Source organism: Bison bison, unplaced genomic scaffold (assembly GCF_000754665.1).
Source record: "Bison bison bison isolate TAMUID 2011002044 unplaced genomic scaffold, Bison_UMD1.0 scf7180017864322, whole genome shotgun sequence".
In the NCBI taxonomy this organism is placed as follows: domain Eukaryota; kingdom Metazoa; phylum Chordata; class Mammalia; order Artiodactyla; family Bovidae; genus Bison; species Bison bison.
This window is the reverse complement of record NW_011494894.1, coordinates 742,479-764,098: the sequence shown is the minus strand read 5'-3', so window position 1 is coordinate 764,098 and position 21,620 is coordinate 742,479. Positions and strand designations below refer to the sequence as shown.

The 21,620-nt window shown below is 35.5% G+C and overlaps 1 protein-coding gene across 1 annotated transcript in view; it reads right to left on the bottom strand.

The window, feature by feature from the left end:
- Nucleotides 1–21,620, bottom strand: part of PPP2R5A (protein phosphatase 2, regulatory subunit B', alpha) — a 72,209-nt gene that overhangs the window by 5,678 nt on the left and 44,911 nt on the right. Inside the window, exons 4-8 of the mRNA XM_010853026.1 lie at nt 12,195–12,287; nt 7,877–8,007; nt 7,160–7,219; nt 6,135–6,243; nt 5,278–5,331 (exon numbers count right to left, since the gene is read on the bottom strand). Of these exons, the coding sequence (XP_010851328.1) occupies nt 5,278–5,331; nt 6,135–6,243; nt 7,160–7,219; nt 7,877–8,007; nt 12,195–12,287 (447 nt within the window). The remainder of the gene's footprint in view (nt 1–5,277; nt 5,332–6,134; nt 6,244–7,159; nt 7,220–7,876; nt 8,008–12,194; nt 12,288–21,620) is intronic.

The window sequence follows — 21,620 nt, the reverse complement described above, 5'->3', positions numbered from 1 at the left end:
AGAAAGTGAAGAAGAACTAAAGAGCCTCTTGAAAGTGAAAGAGGAGAGTGAAAAAGTTGGCTTAAAGCACAACATTCAGAAAACGAAGATCATGGCATCCAGTCCCATCACTTCATGGCAAATAGATGGGGAAACAGTGGCTGACTTTATTTTTGGGGGCTCCAAAATCACTGCAGATGGTGATTTGCAGCTATTAAATTAATAGATGCTTACTCCTTGGAAGGAAAGTTATGACCAACCTAGACAGCGTATTAAAAAGCAGAGACATTAATTTGTCAACAAAGGTCCGTCTAGTCAAGGCTATGGTTTTTCAGTAGTCGTGTATGGATGTGAGAGTTGGTCTATAAAGAATTGATACTTTTGAACTGTGGTGTTAGAGAAGACTCTTGAGAGTCCCTTGGACTGCAAGGAGATCCAACCCGTCCATCCTAAAGGAAATCAGTCCTGGGTGTTCATTGGAAGGACTGATATTGAAGGTGAAACTCCAATATTTTGGCCACCTGATGCGAAGAGCTGACTCATTTGAAAAGACCCTGATGCTGGGAAAGATTGAGGGCAGGAGGAGAAGGGGACAACAGAGGATGAGCTGGTTGGTTGGCATCACTGACTCAATGGTCATGAGTTTGGGTAGACTCCGGGAGTTGGTGATGGACAGGGAGGTCTGGCGTGCTGCGGTTCATGGGGTCCCAAAGAGTCAGACACGACTGAGTGACTGAACAGTATATTAACAGAATAATACTATCTACCCCATAAGTTATTCCAGAAATTCCAGAATGATTCAACTCATTATAGGTTAAAAGGGATGAAAAAAACCCCCAAGACTATACGATCATCTCAAAAGATTTTGAACAGTTGTTTGATTGACTATATATTTTGATAACAATTTTGTAAGCTTAAACTAAGAATTTATCAGAAACCATCAGCAATCAACTTATGATTCCTGGAAATAGGCAGTAAACCATTTGGGTGCTTTGGTAGAGGTAAATCTTTGACAGCCTTTTAAGTAAGTTTATAGTTATTGGTCTCGTCCAGTAATGAACACTCATTCAAATTAAAACTGAGGAAGAACACTGTTCTGGAGCCGATCCAGTAAGAAGAATTTGATAAATAATGTTGGAAAGGAATACCAGAATTATACTTACTTGCCTAAGTGTATAAATATTAAAAGAACTGAAAAAGTACTAAAATGAATAGGAAAATTCAGTATGTGGTTAGATAAAAAATAAATATATAAAAATCAATACCTTTAAAACAAAATATCAGTTATAATAATCAGATAATTAAAACAGTAAGGTATTAGCATGGAAACTGACAGAAAAGATATGACATAGAGGAGTGTCTAGACAGACTTAAGTATAAACAAGGCTTAATATATGACAAAGGTGGCATTTCAGTTCTGGAAAACAGCTAAATTAGTCAATCAATTGAACTGGTGGGTCACCAATTAGAAAAAAAATGTAGCTCCTGTGGGAGGCAGATGCCTGAAAGAATCTTCTATGGTCCTGATTTCCTGAACTCACCCTCTTGTGTAGTCGAGCCCTTCCCTTAAGTGTGCACTGGCCTGGGGACTTGCTTCTAACCAACAGAATGTGGCAAAAGGGACAGAATGTCATTTCCATGGGAAAGTTACAAAAGACTGTGACTTCCATTTTATGAACAGATTCTCCTGGGCCTTCTTGTCTTGCAGCTTTGATAGAGCAAGTTTGCTATGCTGGAGAGGCCCATCATGCTGAGTTGCTTCAGTCATGTCCGACTCTGTGCGACCCCACGGACTGTAGCCAGCCAGGCTCCTCTGTCCACGGGATTCTCCAGGCAAGGATACTGGAGTGGGTTGTGCTGACCTTCTCCAGGGGATCTTCCCAACCCAGAGATCAAACCCATGTCTCTTACATCGGCTGCACTGGCAGGCATGTTCTTTACCACTAATGCCACCTGGGAAGCCAGACAGGCCCAAGTACCAAGGAACGGAGGGTGGCTGCTCGCCAACTTCCAGTTAGGAACAGCAGTCCAACAGCATGTGAAGAACTGGATGCTACCACCAACCATCATGTGAACTCAGAAGCAGCTCCTCCCTCATCTGAGATTTTACCCGGCCAACACCTTGACTGCAGTCTTATGAGAGACCCTGAGGCAGAGGATCCAGCTAAGTCGTGCCTGGATTCCTGACTCACAGATACTATCCAATAATAAATGCTTGTTGTTTCAAGCCACTAAACTTTGTGACAATTTGTTATGCAGTAATAGAAGACAAATACAATTTCTTACCCTTGTCACATGAAAATTTCAGTTTCCAACAGTGTGGTGGGTTGAATGGTGGCCTGCAATCAGATATGTTCATGTCCTAATTTCTATGAAATCTATGAATGTGACTTATTTGGAAAATGGATCTTTACAGATATAATTAAGGATCTCAAGGTGAAATCATTCTGGGTTATCTGGATGGGCCCTAAATCCAAAATGACAAGTATTCTTATAAGAGATAACATTGGAGGAGAGACAGAAGAAGGGGCAGCAATGTGATACTGGAGAGATGCAGCCACAAACCAGGAATGCCTGGAGACACCAGAAACTGGAAGAGGCAAGGAACCGAATCACCCCTAGAGCACCTAGAGGGAGTGCAGCCCTGATGACACCTTGATTTTGGACTCTGGCCTTCAGAACTGTGAGAGAACACATTTCTGTCATTTTAAACCACCAAGATAGTGGTAATTTGTCATGGCAGCTCTAGAAAAACATTATAGATGGAATAAAGTTTTTACATGTAAAAACTAAATCCGTTAAATAACTAGAACATGATACTAGAGAGTGTTTTTATAATCTCAAAAGGTAGAAGGATTTTACTTAGCATGACACCAAAGCCAGAAGCTATAATGATGAATAGATTTCCCAACATTAAAATTGTTTTTTAGTTCTTTAAAAAGGCAAATATTAAAAACAGTATATTCAAAGTTAAAAGGAAAACTCCAAATGGTTAAAAAAAATACTTGCAAAACACAATAGGCAAAGTCTGAAAAGTAGGGAAAGGACACAGAAATATAAATGACCAATAACTTTATAAGAGAATGGCTGTGATAATTTTAAAAATCCAATTAAAATATTTCATACCTATCGGACTAGCAAAATTTTAAAATATTCAGTACCGGCTGATGTGGGGAAACAGGCACCATGACACATTGTACTCTGACCCAGAAACAGGTTTTAATTTCAGTAACTTGGCTTATTAAAAATGTTACATACAGTAAACCTTATCTTTTTTTGGTGTGCAGTTCTGAGGCTAATTTAATACATACATTAAGATATATTTGGTAAGCAACACTATAGACAGGACAAAGAATAATTCCAACACACTAAAACATCCCTATAACCCGGCAACATGTTAATAACAACAAAAACTCCAATAACTCAAGTGTCCATGAATTAAGGATGAGTTAAATATGTTATGTCAATCCATACAATGGAATTTGATGCTACCAATGAAAATATGAAGCAGAGTAATATGGCAAGATATCCATGTTATACTGAGGTGAAAAAACCCAGTCAGCATTTCCCACTGTTTAACTTTACACAAAAATATACATGCAAAATTTATAGAAATGTATTCACCAATTTGTATGGTTTATGGTTATCTTTAGGGGAATTTCAAGGAATTCCTTCACATTACGCTTTATGGTTTTGTCTTATGTGAATCAAATTAATACACTCCTTTGATAAATAGATATAACAATAAAGTCATTTCCATTTTGGAAAATAAAATAATTTCAATCCAAGATCTAAGAACATGAAGAATGTAACAAACCAGCCAAACCTCTGAATTATTTACAATCTGTAGGAAGCTTTGATATGAATGCCAGGCTTCTAGAAAATGATTATTAGGGCTCAAACCCAAGTACTATGGCCATAATTTTGGTGCTAGGATGGCCTAGAATAGTAATTCCAAGATCTCTATTATCTGCAGATCTTAATGAATTGAAAAATATTCTCCTTTGTTAACCTGGACATTTTACCTCCTCATGCAGCTCCTATTGCTATTAACTCAACTCACCTAACTCAAATGCCTGGCCCTCATCCCTCTCCCTAACCTTTCACTCTTTAAAAAGAAATCAGCTATCTCCCAAATCCACTCCATATTAACTTAACCATATTTAATGCATATCTGTTTATTAGCCACCATGCATAAACCATATTATGGGCTTTCTTTCTCTGAATTCTAATATGTTATCATGGATTTCTATTAAGTTTTAATCCACTTTAGAGGTTAATGTGGTTTCATGTAAGTACTGGGCTTCTAATTCTATTTGTCTTTAAAAACTGTTTTTAGCTATTTCAGAAAGAACAGCAAATCTAAAAAGTCTAAAGCTCTAAATATCAGCGAGTGGAAAAATACCTTTTGTTCCTTTACACACACAAAACTCAAGTCAAAGGAAGACCAAGTATGTAATTTTTGCAAGTGCCCCTAGCCTCAGAAAGTTCTAATATGAAGAAAATCATATAATTTAAATCCTTCAAACCCTGTGCTATTTGTCAAGAACTCTTTAACTATTTAGATTTAGAATACCTAGAAAACACTCTCTCAGAATACTTATTTCACCAAGGTTAAAACATTGTTTTCTAAGTGTTTATCCTTTTCTGTTTCTCCCTAAACTTATCTTTTGTTTTTCTTCAATCTTCAGTCAATTTTCATGGTAATATTTTTATTCTCTCAAATCTTTGTATTAATAGATAATTAGTAAGCAGGAGAATTCTAAGACTGAATTGCTATGCTGATTCATAAAGTAAATTATCTTTACTCCAAGATTATAGCTCAGTCACCAAAGACAAGGAAATGTTTTCAATCCCTATCACATGGTTTATCATAAATAAGAGGGAAAATCCTATTCCTAAAGATAAAACAAAATTCAAGGAAATAGTTTTGGAATCCTTACAGTATGTTTTAATGTTTTAATTTTAAAAGGTGAATGAAGATGAAAAAGACTACCATTGAAGATAATAAATGTATAAATGATTTCACTGTAGTCATTTGAGCCTGTCACCACACATCTTAACTACTATATATTAATTTTAACCTATATTTAAGTTATTTAAGATACACAATTCATGAGAATTTGCCATCCCATTCTTATTCTTTAAATACAGATTAACCTCACTTTTCTTCTTCCAAATGATTTTAATTTAAAATATATTACTACGACTGTTTGGTAGAGCTCTAAGAGTATAAAGGAAGCTAAAATAAAATGCTATGATGTAGACCAAAAACATAAAAATAAGTAAAACACTTACAGGTTCTGTTAGTGTTGTATCTTTCTCCAGGAACTGTACAACACAGTAGGCTAGCTAAAATGCAAGGGACAGTTTATAAATATTACTGAATGAAATAACATTTAGTAATGCAGGATTTTTATATTTAGCTAACAAAACGACTTCATTTTAATAAACTTCAGTTTATGGCAATATATTAAAAATAAATATACCCATAATTATGTAAATAACTTCTACTTAAAAAAGATGTCCTTTTTTCAGTATTAACTTCTGAATATTAAGTTAACTGAAATATTAAATAAAATGTAGTTGGGCATATCAATCTTTCGATATCATTGAGGTGGTAGACCAGTTCTTTGGGGAATTAAAATTAACTATCTTTGTCTTATAAATCAGAAATGTAACCACAGCCCACTAAATAAACAGATAGATAAATAAATCTGAGTGAAATAAGACTAGCGCTAACATTTTAGTTTTTTAGCGTGTTTCTAACATGTATGCCTGTGCTGATATGATATTCTCTGAGTGTTAATAGAAGAAACCAAAATCATTGTCTAACTAGGTCATGCAGGCTAGACAGAACATTCTGAAAATATGTGGGATGTATTCAAAGTCACACAGTTAATTAGGTCAAGGCCTGGACTAGAAAAGAACCTGATTTTTCCTATATCTATACTTAAAGTGCATTGAGCTTATTTACGAGTACTAAATATCATCATGCTTTAAAAATTATGATATAATTAAAAATTTGCTTTGGGCAACTTACAAAGCAAATTGCTTAAGTATACTTAAAATTGCCACCTCAGAATTTCTCAGTTTCTCTGCCTTTATATTGGTTTTTGAAACAATGTTCATTTCACCTGAAATCTGCTACTTACCTGAGCATGAAACAAAGCTAATCCTTTTGCAGTATGCATAGGAATAAGAACCTTCATTAGAAATTGTTTATGTTCTGCTTTCAGTGGCAATGCAAAGCCATTGATAATACTGGAGGGGGAAAAAAAGGCAGGGGAAGGGTTACGTAGTTACTACTTTATTTCTAAGTTATTACATCCCCAAGTACATAGGAACTGCTCTGCTTCAGGCCTGGTGTTGAATGACTTACTTATCTGCAACCTAAATTAGACAGACTGTCACTAGGAAGCCTGTTCCTCTAAGTCATGCAATGGTCCCAAAGAAAATAAGAACTGCCAATTCAATGTCCCACTAAGAAATTTTACGTTTTCTATAAAGCCTATCACTTATTGATGCCTTTATTTTTCTTCTCTAAAGTACAGGAGAGTCAGTATCACAATATTGTTAGAATTTTCAATATATCCTGAAGTAAATGGGTAGTTTCTCTTACTTTGAAAGTTCTGAAATTAAGAACAGTTCTCTCTATAATCATGCCCTAAATATTAACAGAGGAGACTAAAACCATTCTTTAAATACAGGGTCTAAACTCTCAGGTTAATACTGCTATGTGATGAACAAGAAGGCAACAAAGATCACAGAACTAAAATCGAAGGTTATAGACTCTTCTAAAAAGAACAGATGTACGGGAATGGTCCATCAACACTGGAACAAGAACTCCTGTAACTTCATCAAAGATTCACTATAGTTTATTTCATCCCTTACCAGTCAGATCCTGTAAATTTCCGAGGCGGTCTAGCAAGATTAGGCATAAAATATGCCACAGTTTCAAAAGCAGGAAGTCCACTCTGAAACAGATGCTCTGTGTGGCACTACTTTAATATGCTGACCCCCTAAAAAGCTACAGTAAGAACTCAGTTGAGAAACTATGCCTTATACTGTATATTCAAATTCTAAAATGTGAAATAATTTCTCTAATCCCAGCTAATATTTTAATACATAAAACATTCAAAGTTACTTAATTCTTAAAAAGAACAAAAAACTGACTTACCTTCCTAAAATTTCAAGGAGTTCAGCAACACCATTGAAATGTTCTGTTTCATATATAAACCTGAATTTAAAACAAAGATGGAAAAACATCAGAAAACTAAACTGAATGAAAGATGCAGGAAGGTACAAAGATTAAAGCAAAACCCCCTAATGTGAAACCTACTTAATGATTTCATTTATAAAGTAGTCAAGATAGGGCCCACATACATTTAATTAGCTTTGTCAGAACATCAACTGAAAATACTTTAAGAGCTATTGATTTAAACAGTATTTATACAGGATTTTTTAAAACAAGTGCTCAAACAGACAAATTCTTCTCTCAATAAAATTTAACTATGAATAACATGTGTATTATCTATTAAAAACTGTCATTAGTACTATCCACTTAGATGAGAAGTTACAAGAAAAAGTTAGATGCAATCAAATGATATCCACAAAATTGGCTAGAAATGACTCAACCTCTATCCCCTGGAGAAGGAAATGGCAACCCAGTCCAGGACTCCAAGACTCTTGCCTGGAAAATTCCATAGACTGAAGAGCCTGGTAGGCTACAGTCCATGGGGTCGCAAAGAGTCGGACATGACTGAGCGACTTCCACTTCACTTCACTTCACTATCAGTTAAGTTCATAAGTTTCAGACATTAAAAACTAAAGAAATTGGAATAAAAAAAATATGGAAGGGAAAAAAGTGCTATACATGAATATACAAATAATTTACCTGAGGAAAATGTTGTTAATTTGTTTTCTGATGAATGCTCTTAATCCAAGAAATTTCCCATAAATTCGATGTAGAACAGTCTTCAGGAAGTCACGTTCTCTGGGATCTTCACTATCAAAAAGCTCCAGGAGCTTTAAAAAAAATCTGAGAAATTACTTTTTAAAAATAATCGAGCTAACACTTCACTCTAATTTTGATTTTAAGATAACCCACAAAATCTTTAAATTTTTAAAAAAGACTCTGCGCCTTATCAGATTGACTTTATTATTGCTAAATAATGGCACTAAAGAAGTGGCACTAAAGAGTGGCGCTAAAGCTTAAGGAGTATTTCTTTTATTTCATTTTGAAAAAGAATGCACAATAAATCAAATAAACACTTCAAAAAAAAAGTGTGTTTTTTTTTTTTTGCCTTCCCATTCATTTTAAAATTCTGTCCTACTCTTGACTACTAAACATAGCTTATAATTTTAAACTGTTGAAATCTGAGATTTTTTTTAATGCTTTTAGAATCTTAAGCTTGTAGATTGCAAATTGTTAAATAAATAAGTTTATATTACTGTGTTTTAAATAAAAAGTTGGATTTTCTTAGGAGAAAATATAAATCTATTTATAAAATACAATTACCTATGATGTCATCAAGGAATTTCACGTTCTGTACTTTGGGATTGTTATTAGATTGGTGCAAAAGTAATTGTTGTTTCGCACTGTTGAAACCTGCTGTTTGATATTGGAATACATTTTTAAGTAAATGTGGTTATGCTATACGTCATTTTAATGTGTGTTTCTCGCTTTACGTTTTTTGCTAATAAAAGCCCAATGACTTATTACTTGCTGTTTATTTCATATTTATTTCAGACTATGTAAATGACGTTAGACAAAAAGCAAACTCGAGCGATTTTTCTACTTGAGTTCAAAATGGGTCGTAAAGCAGCAGAGACAACTCACAACACCAACAATGCATTTGGCCCAGGAACTGCTAACAAATGTACAGGCCATGGTGGTTCAAGAAGTTTCGCAAAGGAGATGATAGCCTTGAAGATGACAAAGACGGTGGCTGGCCACTGGAAACTGACAATGACCAGTTGAGAGCAATATTGAAATGGATCCTTTTACAATCACATGAGAAACTGCTGAAGAACTCAACATTGACCATCATACAGTTATTTGGCATTTGAAGGAAATTGGAAAGGTGAAAAAGCTCGGTAAGTGGGTGCCTCATAAGCCGACCACAATCAAAAAGATCATCATTTTGAAATGTTGTCTTCCCTTATTCTATAATACGTCAACGAACCATTTCTCGATTGGATTGTTGACGTGTGACGAAAAGTGGATTTAAACGACAACCACTGATGACCAGCTCAGTGGGTGGACCAAAAAAAAGCTCCAAAACATTTCCCAAAGCCAAAATTGCACCATAAAAAGGTCATGGTCACTGTTTGGTCTGACCCACCACAGCTTTCTGATTCCCAGTGAAACCATTACACTGAAAAGTATGCTCAGCAAATCAATGAGATCACCAAAAACTGCAGTATCTGCAGTCAGCATTGGAACAGAAACGGCCCAATTCTCCACGACAACGCCTGACTGCAAGTCCCAAAATCAATGCTTCAAAAGTTTAATGAACTGGGTTACAAAGTTTTGCCGCATCCTCCATATTCACCTGACCCCCTGCCAACACACTACCATTTCTTCAAGCATCTCGACAATTTCTTTCAGGGAAAATGCTTCCACAACTAGCAGGAGGCAGAAAATGCTTTTCAAGACTTGGTTGAATCTGAAGCATGGATTTTTACAGGAATAAACAAACATGTATCTCAGCAAAAATGTGTTGATTGTAATGGTTCCTATTTTATTAATAAATATGTGTTTAAGCATAGTTGTAATGATTTAAAATTCATGGTCCAAAACTGCAATTACTTTTTCATCAATCTAATAATTACTGTCACGATAGCAAGCTCTGAACCTTAAAGTTTTTTTTCCATTCTGTCTTGAATTATATGTAATTGCTAATTTGTGTATCTCTTCTACAAGAGTGGGTATTCTTTGAGAATAGTGATGACTTCAGTTATAATCCTAAAGTATCTTGCTTATTGTCTGCATTTGGTATTTGCCAGATTATTAAGTACTGCATGAGGCTCCAGCTAAAAATATCCATAAAGCATGAGAATTTGTATTATTATACCTAATTAAGTCACTTCAAATTATTCTAATTAAAATAGCTAAACTATTCACTTAAGACACTCAAATACAAGTTTCTGATGTTGAGTTTACTTGGAAGATATGCTTTGAAATTAATAAAAGCAATCCTTAATTGTTCAGGTCACTATGTCTAATTCAAGAACAAATATAATGTAATACAAGTTGATCCTCGGGGTCAATGTGAAATATTAAACAGTTGTTAGCTAAGTAGAAAATCTATTTAAGTAAATATTTTGAAATATTATAATCTAAATAAAATAATTTGTTTTATATAATCACATTTATAATCTATTTTTATATAATTAAATCCTGACTGTGCCATCTTCTAGCTCTGTAAATTTGGACATGATCTAGCTCTTTATGTAATAGCAGATAAGGACAGTGCCTGGCACATAAAAAGCACTAAATAATTCTTAGCTTCCTCCTTCAGGAAATGATTTGAGCACAACCTGTAATTATATACTTGTTTTCTTCTCTTGCAGTAACAAACGTCCAAATTTATACTTCAGATTATTCTCCTGTACTTCTACGTCTTAAACTTACCACCTAATTAAATAATTTCAAAATACAAAAGCTGAGAAATGTCAGCTTTTCAATGGTATTTATTGAAGCAACACACTAAGAATACCTCAGAGTAGTGATCTGTGAAAGCACAGTGATGTAAACTGCTAGAAACAAATTATGGGGCCTTGGCTTCTCAGACAGTTCAGGCATTTAGAGTAGACGGCAGAAAATGGGTCCTATCCTACCAGTATTCTTCCTGCTCCCCCCAAACCCAATGAATAATCCAGCAGCCAAAATACCTCAGACTCCAGGGTGAAGAAGCCCTATAGTAACTGTTCCACTCAACCTGCTATTATCTTAAATACAATTTAACACAGCATTACTAAAGTTCCTTAATACACTGTATTTCTTCTATAGCACACGAGAGCTACAGAAGGAAACATGCATTCATCTCTAATACCAAAATAATACAGCTCCATTTAATGACTGCTTCTAACTTGGTATTAAAATGAAATTAACATTTTACAGTTAACACACACCTAGTATTTCGTCATAGTTTATGAAGAACTACTTGAAAGGTTAAAGGACAATGACAATGTTCTTATCAATACTTCACAGCACTAGTGAAAATACTTTAGGTGGTAGCTACAGCAGATGACCAGAAATTAACTCCAATATGTGGAGCTCATGAGCTTTATCCTAGGGGCACATAATGGTGGGAAGAAGGCAGCAAAGGTCCTTGTAATGATCTTTAATCCTGGCCTCAGCACTTCATTACTACCCTTCCACTCATCCTCTGCCTTTCTTTAAAATGCTAATTACTTTAGAAAAGGAGAGTATCAAATTCCTAATGAGACCTAACTCACAGCCAAGTACTTCAAAAGAGAAAATGGACCCAGAGGTTTGGTCTACTTCACAATCTTGTCTAGGGCCAGTAAAGTCCTCTGTATTTGAAAGATGCCTTTAACTTATTGAAAAGATTTTGAAAATAAAAATGAACACATTCTAAGAAACTAATTTTAAGTATTAGATTCCAAAATAAAAAATCCCCAGCTAACAATCAACTTATAAAAAGAAAGAAGGTATCACATATATTTAGCTCCTTTCCTTCTTCAATATTTTATCTGTGGTTTAGGAACTGGGTGGCTAGAATTCATAAGGTGGGAAGGAGTAGGGGAGAAAAGGTAGTGACATAAAGCCCAAACTTCTAAAAATAATTCCTTATTTATTTCCCCCTCTCTGTCACAGTGCTTAGAACTATATGTCAAGTTCAAGCTCAAAGACTTAAAAATTTTTTAAATGGTCTCTCCTTAGTTATACCAAATTTTCTAAGTTAGATATTCCAACAAGGCTTGCTTTTCTGGTCTTTATAAAACAACTATGAAAACTTAGGATTTAGACAAGATAATTTAATTGATATAACAGAAGGCAAACTTTGATTAAAAATACTCCTGTAGTCTCAAAGCTACTTTACTTTTAGTTCTCATCATCTGGCAAGAATATCAGGTACTGTTAAAAAGAAATCCTTAAACTTTTGAAAGACTATTTTAATCACAAGTTAATAAATCATTGCTGAAACGAATATAAGGAAATTTAAGACAGAAAAATTCCTTACCTGTTGTACAAATTTCTGATCAATGTATCGCTTTGCAATGCTAGGCTGGAAATCAGGGCTCTCCAAAAATCTCAAGAAGAATTCATACACCAACTGTAAGACAAAATGAAATAACAGCCAAGATGAAGCCTATAAAATTTTACCCTATGTGAAATTCATATCAAAAACATACCTCCCTTAACAACTTAGTAATGAGATTTCAGATCTCATTATAAAATGTAAATTGGTAACATTTTTTTCAGAACTAAATATATACGCACAATTTGGTCTCCCAAGTTGGTACATTTTGGATTTACTGCTTTGCATCATTCATTGAAAATATTACCTTACAGGAGCCAGAAAACAAAGACAATGCCTATAAAATATTTAAGTTACAAGACTTTGCATTCCATACTCACTGGGAACCTTTCTTCAGTGGTCTGCTAAACTACCTCATCTTAATTTCCAGAGTTCCCTAAATGCAGGATCAGAAACCTCCAGATAAGAATAAACTGAATGGTAAGGGACAGTATATCAGTATCAGTTTTAAAAAAGAGAAAAACTTCAAGTCCTTCTATAAAACTACAGTGGAAAAAAAGTAAATTGAAATCAGGATATCTTATCCACACTTTAGAAATAATTAACCAAATCGTACAAGTGCAGGGCTCAGAAATAAATGTCTGTGCACCACAGTGAATAAACTAAAAGCCCTAATAAACCTCTACTTAAAAAGTGCTAAGCATCTTACAAATACAGTACTGCCCTCTTACCCTCGAGTGCTAAGTTCTAAGCACCACCTCCCCATGACTGAATGGCACTGGACCCTTTTCTGTTCATGGTTTCCATCCACAAATTTAATGCCTTTTCCAGCTTAACCGAGCACTTACCACGCACTGTGGCCATAGCTTTTGTAGTCTGAGGTGTAACAGCAAAACCAGCGTGATTTTTTTTTCCTTCCTCAGAATTTCACAGATAGAAGATTTATTACCACAGATCGCAACGTCAGCATATGCTTTTTTTCTTTCCTTATCCAGTTGAGAACTTTTACCTTTTCCTTAAAGCACTTCACAGCTTCTCTCTGGCATCCCTAAAGGTTGTTGCTGTTTAGTCGCTAAGTTGTGTCCAGCTCTTTTGCGACCCATGGACTGTAGCCTGCCAGGCTCCTCTGTCCATGGGATTTCCCAGGCAAGAATATTAGAGTGGGTTGCCGCTTCCTTCTCCAGGGGATCTTTCCAAGCCTGGGATCAAACTCCTGCATTGGCAGGTGCATTCTTTAGCCCCAAATCAGGGTTACTTGAAGACCAGTACTGCAATGCCGTGACAGTCAACTTGGTAACAGAGGTAGAGTGGGACACAACTTAGCGACTGAACAACAATCACCACCACCTGATGGGACCGTTAGAAACCCTAAGCAAAGGGGTTTGAAGAACTTCTGGGCTGGTGAACACATCAAAGTGCTAAGAGGGTGGCACACAAAACCCGAGCCCTTTGCTGCACCTTACCGCATGCCTGTCTTCTATTTGGCTGTTTCTGAGTTTTATCCTTTATAATCAACTGGTAACAGTAAGTAAAGTGATTCCTTGAGTTCTGTGAGCTCTTATAACAAATTACTGAACTGAAAAAGTATGTCATGGTAACCCCATATTTATGACTATCATCTGCAGTGAGGAACAGTCTTGATGGACTGAGCCCTTCACCCTAGAGGTCCTTGCTAACTGTGGGTAGTTAGTTAGTGTCAGAACAAATAAACTGTAGGACACACAGTGAGAATTGGAGAATTTCTTGGTGTAGAAAATCTATGTATTTGGCATCAGAAATGTTGGGGGTATGGAGAAGGCAATGGCACCCCACTCCAATACTCCTGCCTGGAAAATCCTATGGATGGAGGAGCCTGGTGGGCTGCAGTCCATGGGGTCGCTAAGAGTCGGACACGACTGAGAGACTTCACTTTCACTTTCCACTTTCATGCACTGGAGAAGGAAATGGCAACCCACTCCAGTGTTCTCGCCTGGAGAATCCCTTGGACGGAGAAGCCTGGTAGGCTGCAGTCCATGTGGTCACAAAGAGTCGGACACGACTGAAGCGATTTAGCTTACCAATGTTGGGGGTAGAAAAAACAAGTCTTCCTTTAGCTACATTTAGTATGAACAGATAGTAGGCACTGTAAAGCGCATTCACTTATTGGGGAAGTAAGACAAAAATAAAAACATGTAAAATGGTATATACACAAGAACCATATGACAAAACTATGAGTGCAGGAGACATTTAGAAAAGGGCTGTATCACTGTGGGATAAGGTCAACAGGGCAAGTTTTAAGGAGGACACACAATTTGAGCCCTGCATTAGATTTAATTTTGGACAAGAAGAAAGAGGAGGGCTTTTATAAGATAAGTAGAACTGTCTCAAGAAGAAGACAGCGTAGGGTAGAAGCTGGTGGGTATGGAATCAGAAACGCAGAATCCTTACGCAGATTCCGAGTTAAAAGCCGTGGTAAGGTGGGACCAAGTCAACCCTGAGTCAAGTATGGCATGCATTAACCTATACACTTTACCTCTTGAGATGTGCATCAGAAATGGAGGGCTTAAGGCTTATTAATTTTAACAGCAATAGCATGTCTTCTGGGAAACTTACATGACATCAAGCTCCAGATCAAAATGCACCCTCTAAATCACATAGCCAGATGACACCTGCACCTATCACAGATATGACATGTTATTTCTTACAGAGCTTTCATCAGCACTGTTTACCTGACACAATGAACATTAATTAAGTGACCAGTCAGGATTAGCAGCGAATTGCTTTTATGCTACCAACTTAGCACCACTGAAGAGATGATGACAAAAAGTTAAACACATGTTGAATAATCCCAAATAGGGGCAGAATAAACACGAGTGACCTACAGAGCTAAACATCTTCAATGTGGCACAACTAAGACTGCATTTCTATAAAATTGCGTCCTGTCTCCAGTCACTCTCTCTACACCCTTTATCCTGTGCTATTGTTTTTTTTATTGTACGTATCACACCCTGTTATTGTGTGTTATTCTTTCCCCCAAGAATGTAAGACAGTTTGCTTATTAGTTCAATACTTAACCCCCAATATTTAGAATAATGCCTAAAGACAACAGATGCCCAATAAATATTTGCTGAATGAAATATCATAGTTGTTGAGAAATTGTATTTCTGTATTAAAGTTTCTCTATCTTCTTCCACATGAAAAATTGATTTGCCCCAAGAACCTCAGAAACCATGCTGCAAAGAACAACAGATACTTTCAGCAGTGAGTTTAATTCTCTAATAAAATGGCAAACTTCATGCACGAGTGGTGTTATGGCTGGTCTTCCTATTCCTATAAGCCAAAAAGCACCCTAAAAATGATAACTAAGATAACTAAAAACTATAAGGAATGAAGGATAATCTTTCCTTTCTACTCAGTACTGACTGTGTCTTTCCTATGGTAGGTAAAATACATAAAATTCTGGTCTTTATCAATAAAAGATTTTAGAAGGTACAATATAAAACAGCAAAGATTATTAATGTATTTGTAATGTATTACTGTATTTGAAAATAAGACCTATACCAAAAGCCAAAGGAACTAGAAATGTTAGACCTAGAAAGGTAAAGATTTAAAAGCAACTTTAATGATTTACAAATACACAAAAGGCTCTTTTTCAAGGAATATGCTGACTGAATGTTTTCCAACCTCTATTAAGAGGAAGCTAACTTAAATGGAGTTTTAAAAATTCATCTAATCTTTGAAAGAATTTATATAAGAATTAACATATACTAAGCTAAATGAGAGATAGTAAGGGCCTAGAACATTGCCTGCATGCATGCTAAGTCGCTTCAGTCATGTCCAATTCTGTGCAACTCTATGGACTGTAGCCCACAAGGCTTCTCTGTCCATGGGATTCTCCAGGCAAGAATACTGGAGTGGGCTGCCATGCAACCCAGGGGATCTTCCTGACCCAGGGATCAAACCCACATCTCTTACTGCACTGGCAGGCAGGTTCCTTACCTCTAGTGCCACCTGCTGCCTGGGACATAGCAAACACTAACAAAATCTTAGTTGTGTAAGAATCTTTTTCTCCCCTCTGTAATCCTTTTAAAAATAAGACATATTCTGCGTGAACCCTGAATAGCTTATATAGGATCAACCTGTTTTCCCTCCTGCTCTTTTTTAACTATAATAATTAAAAAGATAATTAATAACAACTATGATAAAAAGGTTAAAGTAATAAAAATGTTTATCAATCTTAAATAAGGATAAAAGATGTTTCTTTTCTATTTCTGTGTATAAGTGTTAGTGCATTAAGCTATGGTCCCTTTAATTTTAGATTCTTAGAACATGCAAATATTTAAAATACAGTATCTGGTCAAGAAGTATTTGAACACAAAGGTGTACATTATAAAATATATATGTCCCCAGTTTAAATTTCTACTTATACAGATCATAAAGAAGACCCTCTAGTCCCTAAAGCCAAGTTATCTTAATAAGGTCTATGTTCTATTCAGTATCCTACATAACTGCATCTTAATTATCTGTGCCAAAAAGAAAATTGATAAAAGAAAACAAAAATACTACATAATCTGCCTGTATTCCAGGCTAGTAGAGCAGTCATGCCTCTCTAATTATCTAAAACTAGGTACATAGAAAATTACTATCTTTTTGGTCTTCAATAAATATAAAGCAATAATATTTAGGACAAAAAATTTTTAAATAGCATAACTGTTTTATATTAATAATTATCATATAATATTTAGTAAATTAAAAGATATGACCAATCCACCAATCCCCTAGTACTGAAATGGCCTTTCTTTTGTTCTTTTCTTCTGTGTTTCTTTATTCCATTGTTCATTAGTATTTCCATTACAGTGTGAAAAAAAAGTAAAAAGAAATTGTAAATTAGCATACTTTAAGAAAACTCATGAAAAGGTTGAAGAAACAAAATTTTGAAAGGTTTTGAAATTATTTGAGATTATTCCCCTCACTGACTAAATTTAATCTTTATTTTTCACCCTAACAAGTTAATTTCTAGCAGCAAAGATCCAATAAGCTAAATGTATTAATAAAATGCAAACTTAGTACCAAACAAAAAATTTCAGGTGAATTGATTCAAATAATATTAACAAACAGGACAGAAATTTTAATTGAGCAAATTTCCTCAGTGCTACACTATAATTTCATTCATCAGAACAGCTTTAACATTTTACTGTAGAGAAAATATGATGACTAAATAGTAACAAATCCTACCAATCAGTTCACTTCAATTTACCAGGCCATCGACTGCCAGATTTTAAAACTGTATACCAAATTTAATTACTAGAAATATTTTAAACTATAAACACATATATACAGACCAGAGCCTTTTAATCAGAAGACTATGGATGTATAATATTTCTTGTGTGTCTCTGTGAATTTGTCTCAGAGAACACCCATTTTTAAAAATCATATTTTGAAAGTAACTCACCATCCCCTAAAATTTAAGAACCACTAGTTTCAGCAAATTTAAGTGAAATCTCAAATCATACTAGTGAAAAACAGAAAGCACACTGTATGTATGGCTGAAATTTTACAGTTAATTCTCAAGGGCATATAAAAATATCTTAATGGAAAAACCATTTTTCAAAATTCAAAGACTGAAGAGATTCTTTTGAGATTATCCAACTACATGTGATTAAAAATATGTACAACTTAACAGCTAACGAGAATTTCATGCTTTTAAAACCTCTGTATTATTAAACCCAGTATTGCTAGTTTTACAAAAACCATGGCATAAATTTCAGATGAACTGTGTGCAGTGCTACTAAAAAGTAGTTTACCACTTCAGATTTTCTATTCTATAAGCTCTAATGTGCTGATAAATCTTAAAAGTTTTATCAATTTACACTAATCCTAGGATTCCTCTTTCATTCTATTTGGATGTTTAGGTGCTATTGCTATTGCTAAGTCACTTCAGTTGTGTCCGACTCTGTGTGACCCCACAGACGGCAGCCCACCAGCCTTCCCTGTCCCTGGGATTCTCCAGGCAAGAACACCGGAGTGGGTTGCCATTTCACTCCCCAATGCATGAAAGTGAAAAGTGAAAGTGAAGTCACTCAGTCGTGTCCAACCCTCAGCGACCCCATGGACTGCAGCCTTCCAGGCTCCTCCCTCCATGGGATTTTCCAGGCAAGAGTACTGGAGTGGGTGCCACTGCCTTCCCCAGTATAGGTGCTAGACAGACGAAATAAATAATGAAGCAGACTATTGCTTTAAAATGTCCCACGTAGTTAAGAATATAAATTTCTTTCTCTTGTCTTTTATAATAAAATATAAAATGAAATGTCACTAAAAAAATTCAAGTCCTTGCAAAATAAAAATCAACAATATAATCTGGGGGAATTCCCTGGCAGTCCAGTGGTTAGGACTTTGCACTTTCACGACAAGGGCCTAGGAGGAACTAAGAGCCACATGCAAGCCACATGATGCCGCCAGAAAAAACCCAACCTTCCCCAAACCAAACAATATAATCTGAAGCAACACCGTGCACCCATATATAAAGCATGGTTCTTCTCTATCTCCCAGGGACTATGTAGAAAATGCTGATATTATCTATCCTATTGTCATTAACAAAGCTATCATTTTTCATTTTATTCAGGATAGACTCTTGTCTCCAATGGTTCAAGCCTGTGGCAGGCATTACAGATAAGCCAATATAACACCCATTCCCTTCCCCCAATATGTCTCTACTACCGAAGCAGGAAAAACTAAATATTCATTCTGTCAGTCTGCCTTTCAACTACAGTAATGGAAACATGAAAGAGTAAAGAAAAAAGAGAAATTAAAAACAATTCAACAAAATAAAGAAAGAGATGAGAAAAACAAAAAGATTTCAAGGGAAAAGATACAGAGAGAGAACAGAATCAACATGAACAGCAGAAAGAAGAAGAAAAACAACGTGACAGAATGAAATAAATACTAAAAAGTATTACTGAAGAAAATGTTTCAGAAATAAAAGTGGGCTTTTTACAGTGAAAGAACACCATTCAACTGGGAAAATTGATGTAGAAAAGTCAAGACTTACAGATAGCTCAATAAAAGATATTTTAAAGGAAAAATATCTTTTGGGCATCCAAGCAAAACCACTAAGAATATGAAAGGAAAAAAAAATCAGACTGAAGACAATGGAATATTCAAGGTACTTAAGGAAATTAAGGAAAGAAGCTGAACCAAGGATTTTATATCAATTCAAGCTGATCTTTAAACATGAAGGCTACAAACTGCTATGAAACATGCAAGAACTCAGGAAACAATGTTCACATGAGACCTTCTACTAAAGAATGAGCTTCAAATTACCAAGAAATGATCAGAAAAATTTTTCATAAGGACTGACAGTAAATATTAAATATATTTCCTGTAGAACTAATGACAAGTGATGGGCATATAGGTATTTACTGTGAGAGTAAAACTGTATTACTTTACACTAGATGCTAGAGAGGCAGGAAGTGGAGGAAGAAAAGACTACTTATTAATTTCAATACTGTTCACTCTAGACAATCAATAAACTAGCTACAAAAGAAAGCACCAAGGGTATTTCTTAAAGTTATCAGCATAAAGGCAACCATTATATATATATGTATATATTATATATGTGTGTGTATATATGTATATATACACCTCTTTCTAAATATCAAAAGTATATCTTTTTAAAAAAGGGGGAATGCAAAGAAAACAGGTACTATAGTTTTAAAAAAAAATTGTGCCATGTTTTGTGCATGTGTTATCCCATTCAATTTTTATACAACCCTGTTTAATGCCAGCTTTGTAAAGGAGGATGCAGAGAAATTTAGCAGCTTAATTAAGGTCATTTCCATAGGTAAGTTAACAAAACTGAGATTTGAGTAGAGGTCTGTCACCAGGATCATTTCCACTTCACCATACTTTGTAATAATATTTTTCTTGTATCTTGTTAGAATATGTATATATAAACTTCTGTACCATTTAACCAAGGCACATCTGTACCTGTATAATTATACCTTTAAAAAGTCACTTATGAGGGGCTTAAAAAAAAAAAGTGATAGCTAATGGGAGACCTTATTTAATGGTGTTAAATGAAGCTAAAAAGGTATGAATTAAAACTTCATAAGAATTTGTATATATCTGTCTTGGACCATAGATGGTATCTAGGGGAAGCAGTAAAGCTTTTAGTAATGCAGAACAAGGACACTGGAGCAATATTTTGCTATAAACCTTATCCTACCACTTACTTTTTGTATAATCTTGGGCAGGATTCTTGATCTATTTTAGCTTAATCTTAATCTTATCCATAAAAAATGAACAGTATCTACTTTTTATAGTATTATTACACAACCTGCTCCAGTATTCTTTTCTGAAAAATCCCATGGACAGAGGAGACTGGCAGGTTACAGTCCACGGGGTTGCAAAGAGTTGGACACGATTGAGCACACACACAGAGACATACATAATTACCTAAACACAATCAGCAAGCCATCTGATAAACTAATATTATTGGTTATATGTAGGCAAATACATTCAATTCTCTAGAAAAACACTTCATTGTGCTTGCCTGCAGATTTTAGGTCACTAACACTATCTTAGCTGGTTTCAGAAAAGGCAGAGGAACCGGAGATCAAATTGCCAACATCCGCTGGATCATCGAAAAAGCAAGAGAGTTCCAGAAAAACATCTATATCTGCTTTATTGACTATGCCAAAGCCTTTGACTGTGTGGATCACAATAAACTGTGGAAAATTCTGAAAGAGATGGGAATACCAGACCACCTGACCTGCCTCTTGAGAAACCCATATGCAGGTCAGGAAGCAACAGTTAGAACTGGACATGGAACAACAGACTGGTTCCAAATACGAAAAGGAGTACGTCAAGGCTGTATACTGTCACCCTGCTTATTTAACTTCTATGCAGAGTACATCATGAGAAATGCTGGGCTGGAAGAAATACAAGCTGGAATCAAGACTGCTGGGAGAAAAATCAATAACCTCAGATATGCAGATGACACCACCCTTATGGTAGAAAGTGAAGAGGAACTCAAAAGCCTCTTGATGAAAGTGAAAGTGGAGAGTGAAAAAGTTGGCTTAAAGCTCAACATTCAGAAAACAAAGATCATGCCATCTGGTCCCATCCTTTCATGTGAAATAGATGGGGAAACAGTGGAAACAGTGTCAGACTTTATTTTTGGGGGCTCCAAAATCACTGCAGATGGTGACTGCAGCCATCCAATTAAAAGACGCTTACTCCTTTGAAGGAAAGTTATGACCAACCTAGATACAATATTCAAAAGCAGAGACATTACTTTGCCAACAAAGGTCCGTCTATAGTCAAGGCTATGGTTTTTCCAGTGGTCATGTATGGATGTGAGAGTTGGACTGTGAAGAAGGCTGAGGGCCAAAGAATTGATGCTTTTGAACTGTGGTGTTGGAGAAGCTG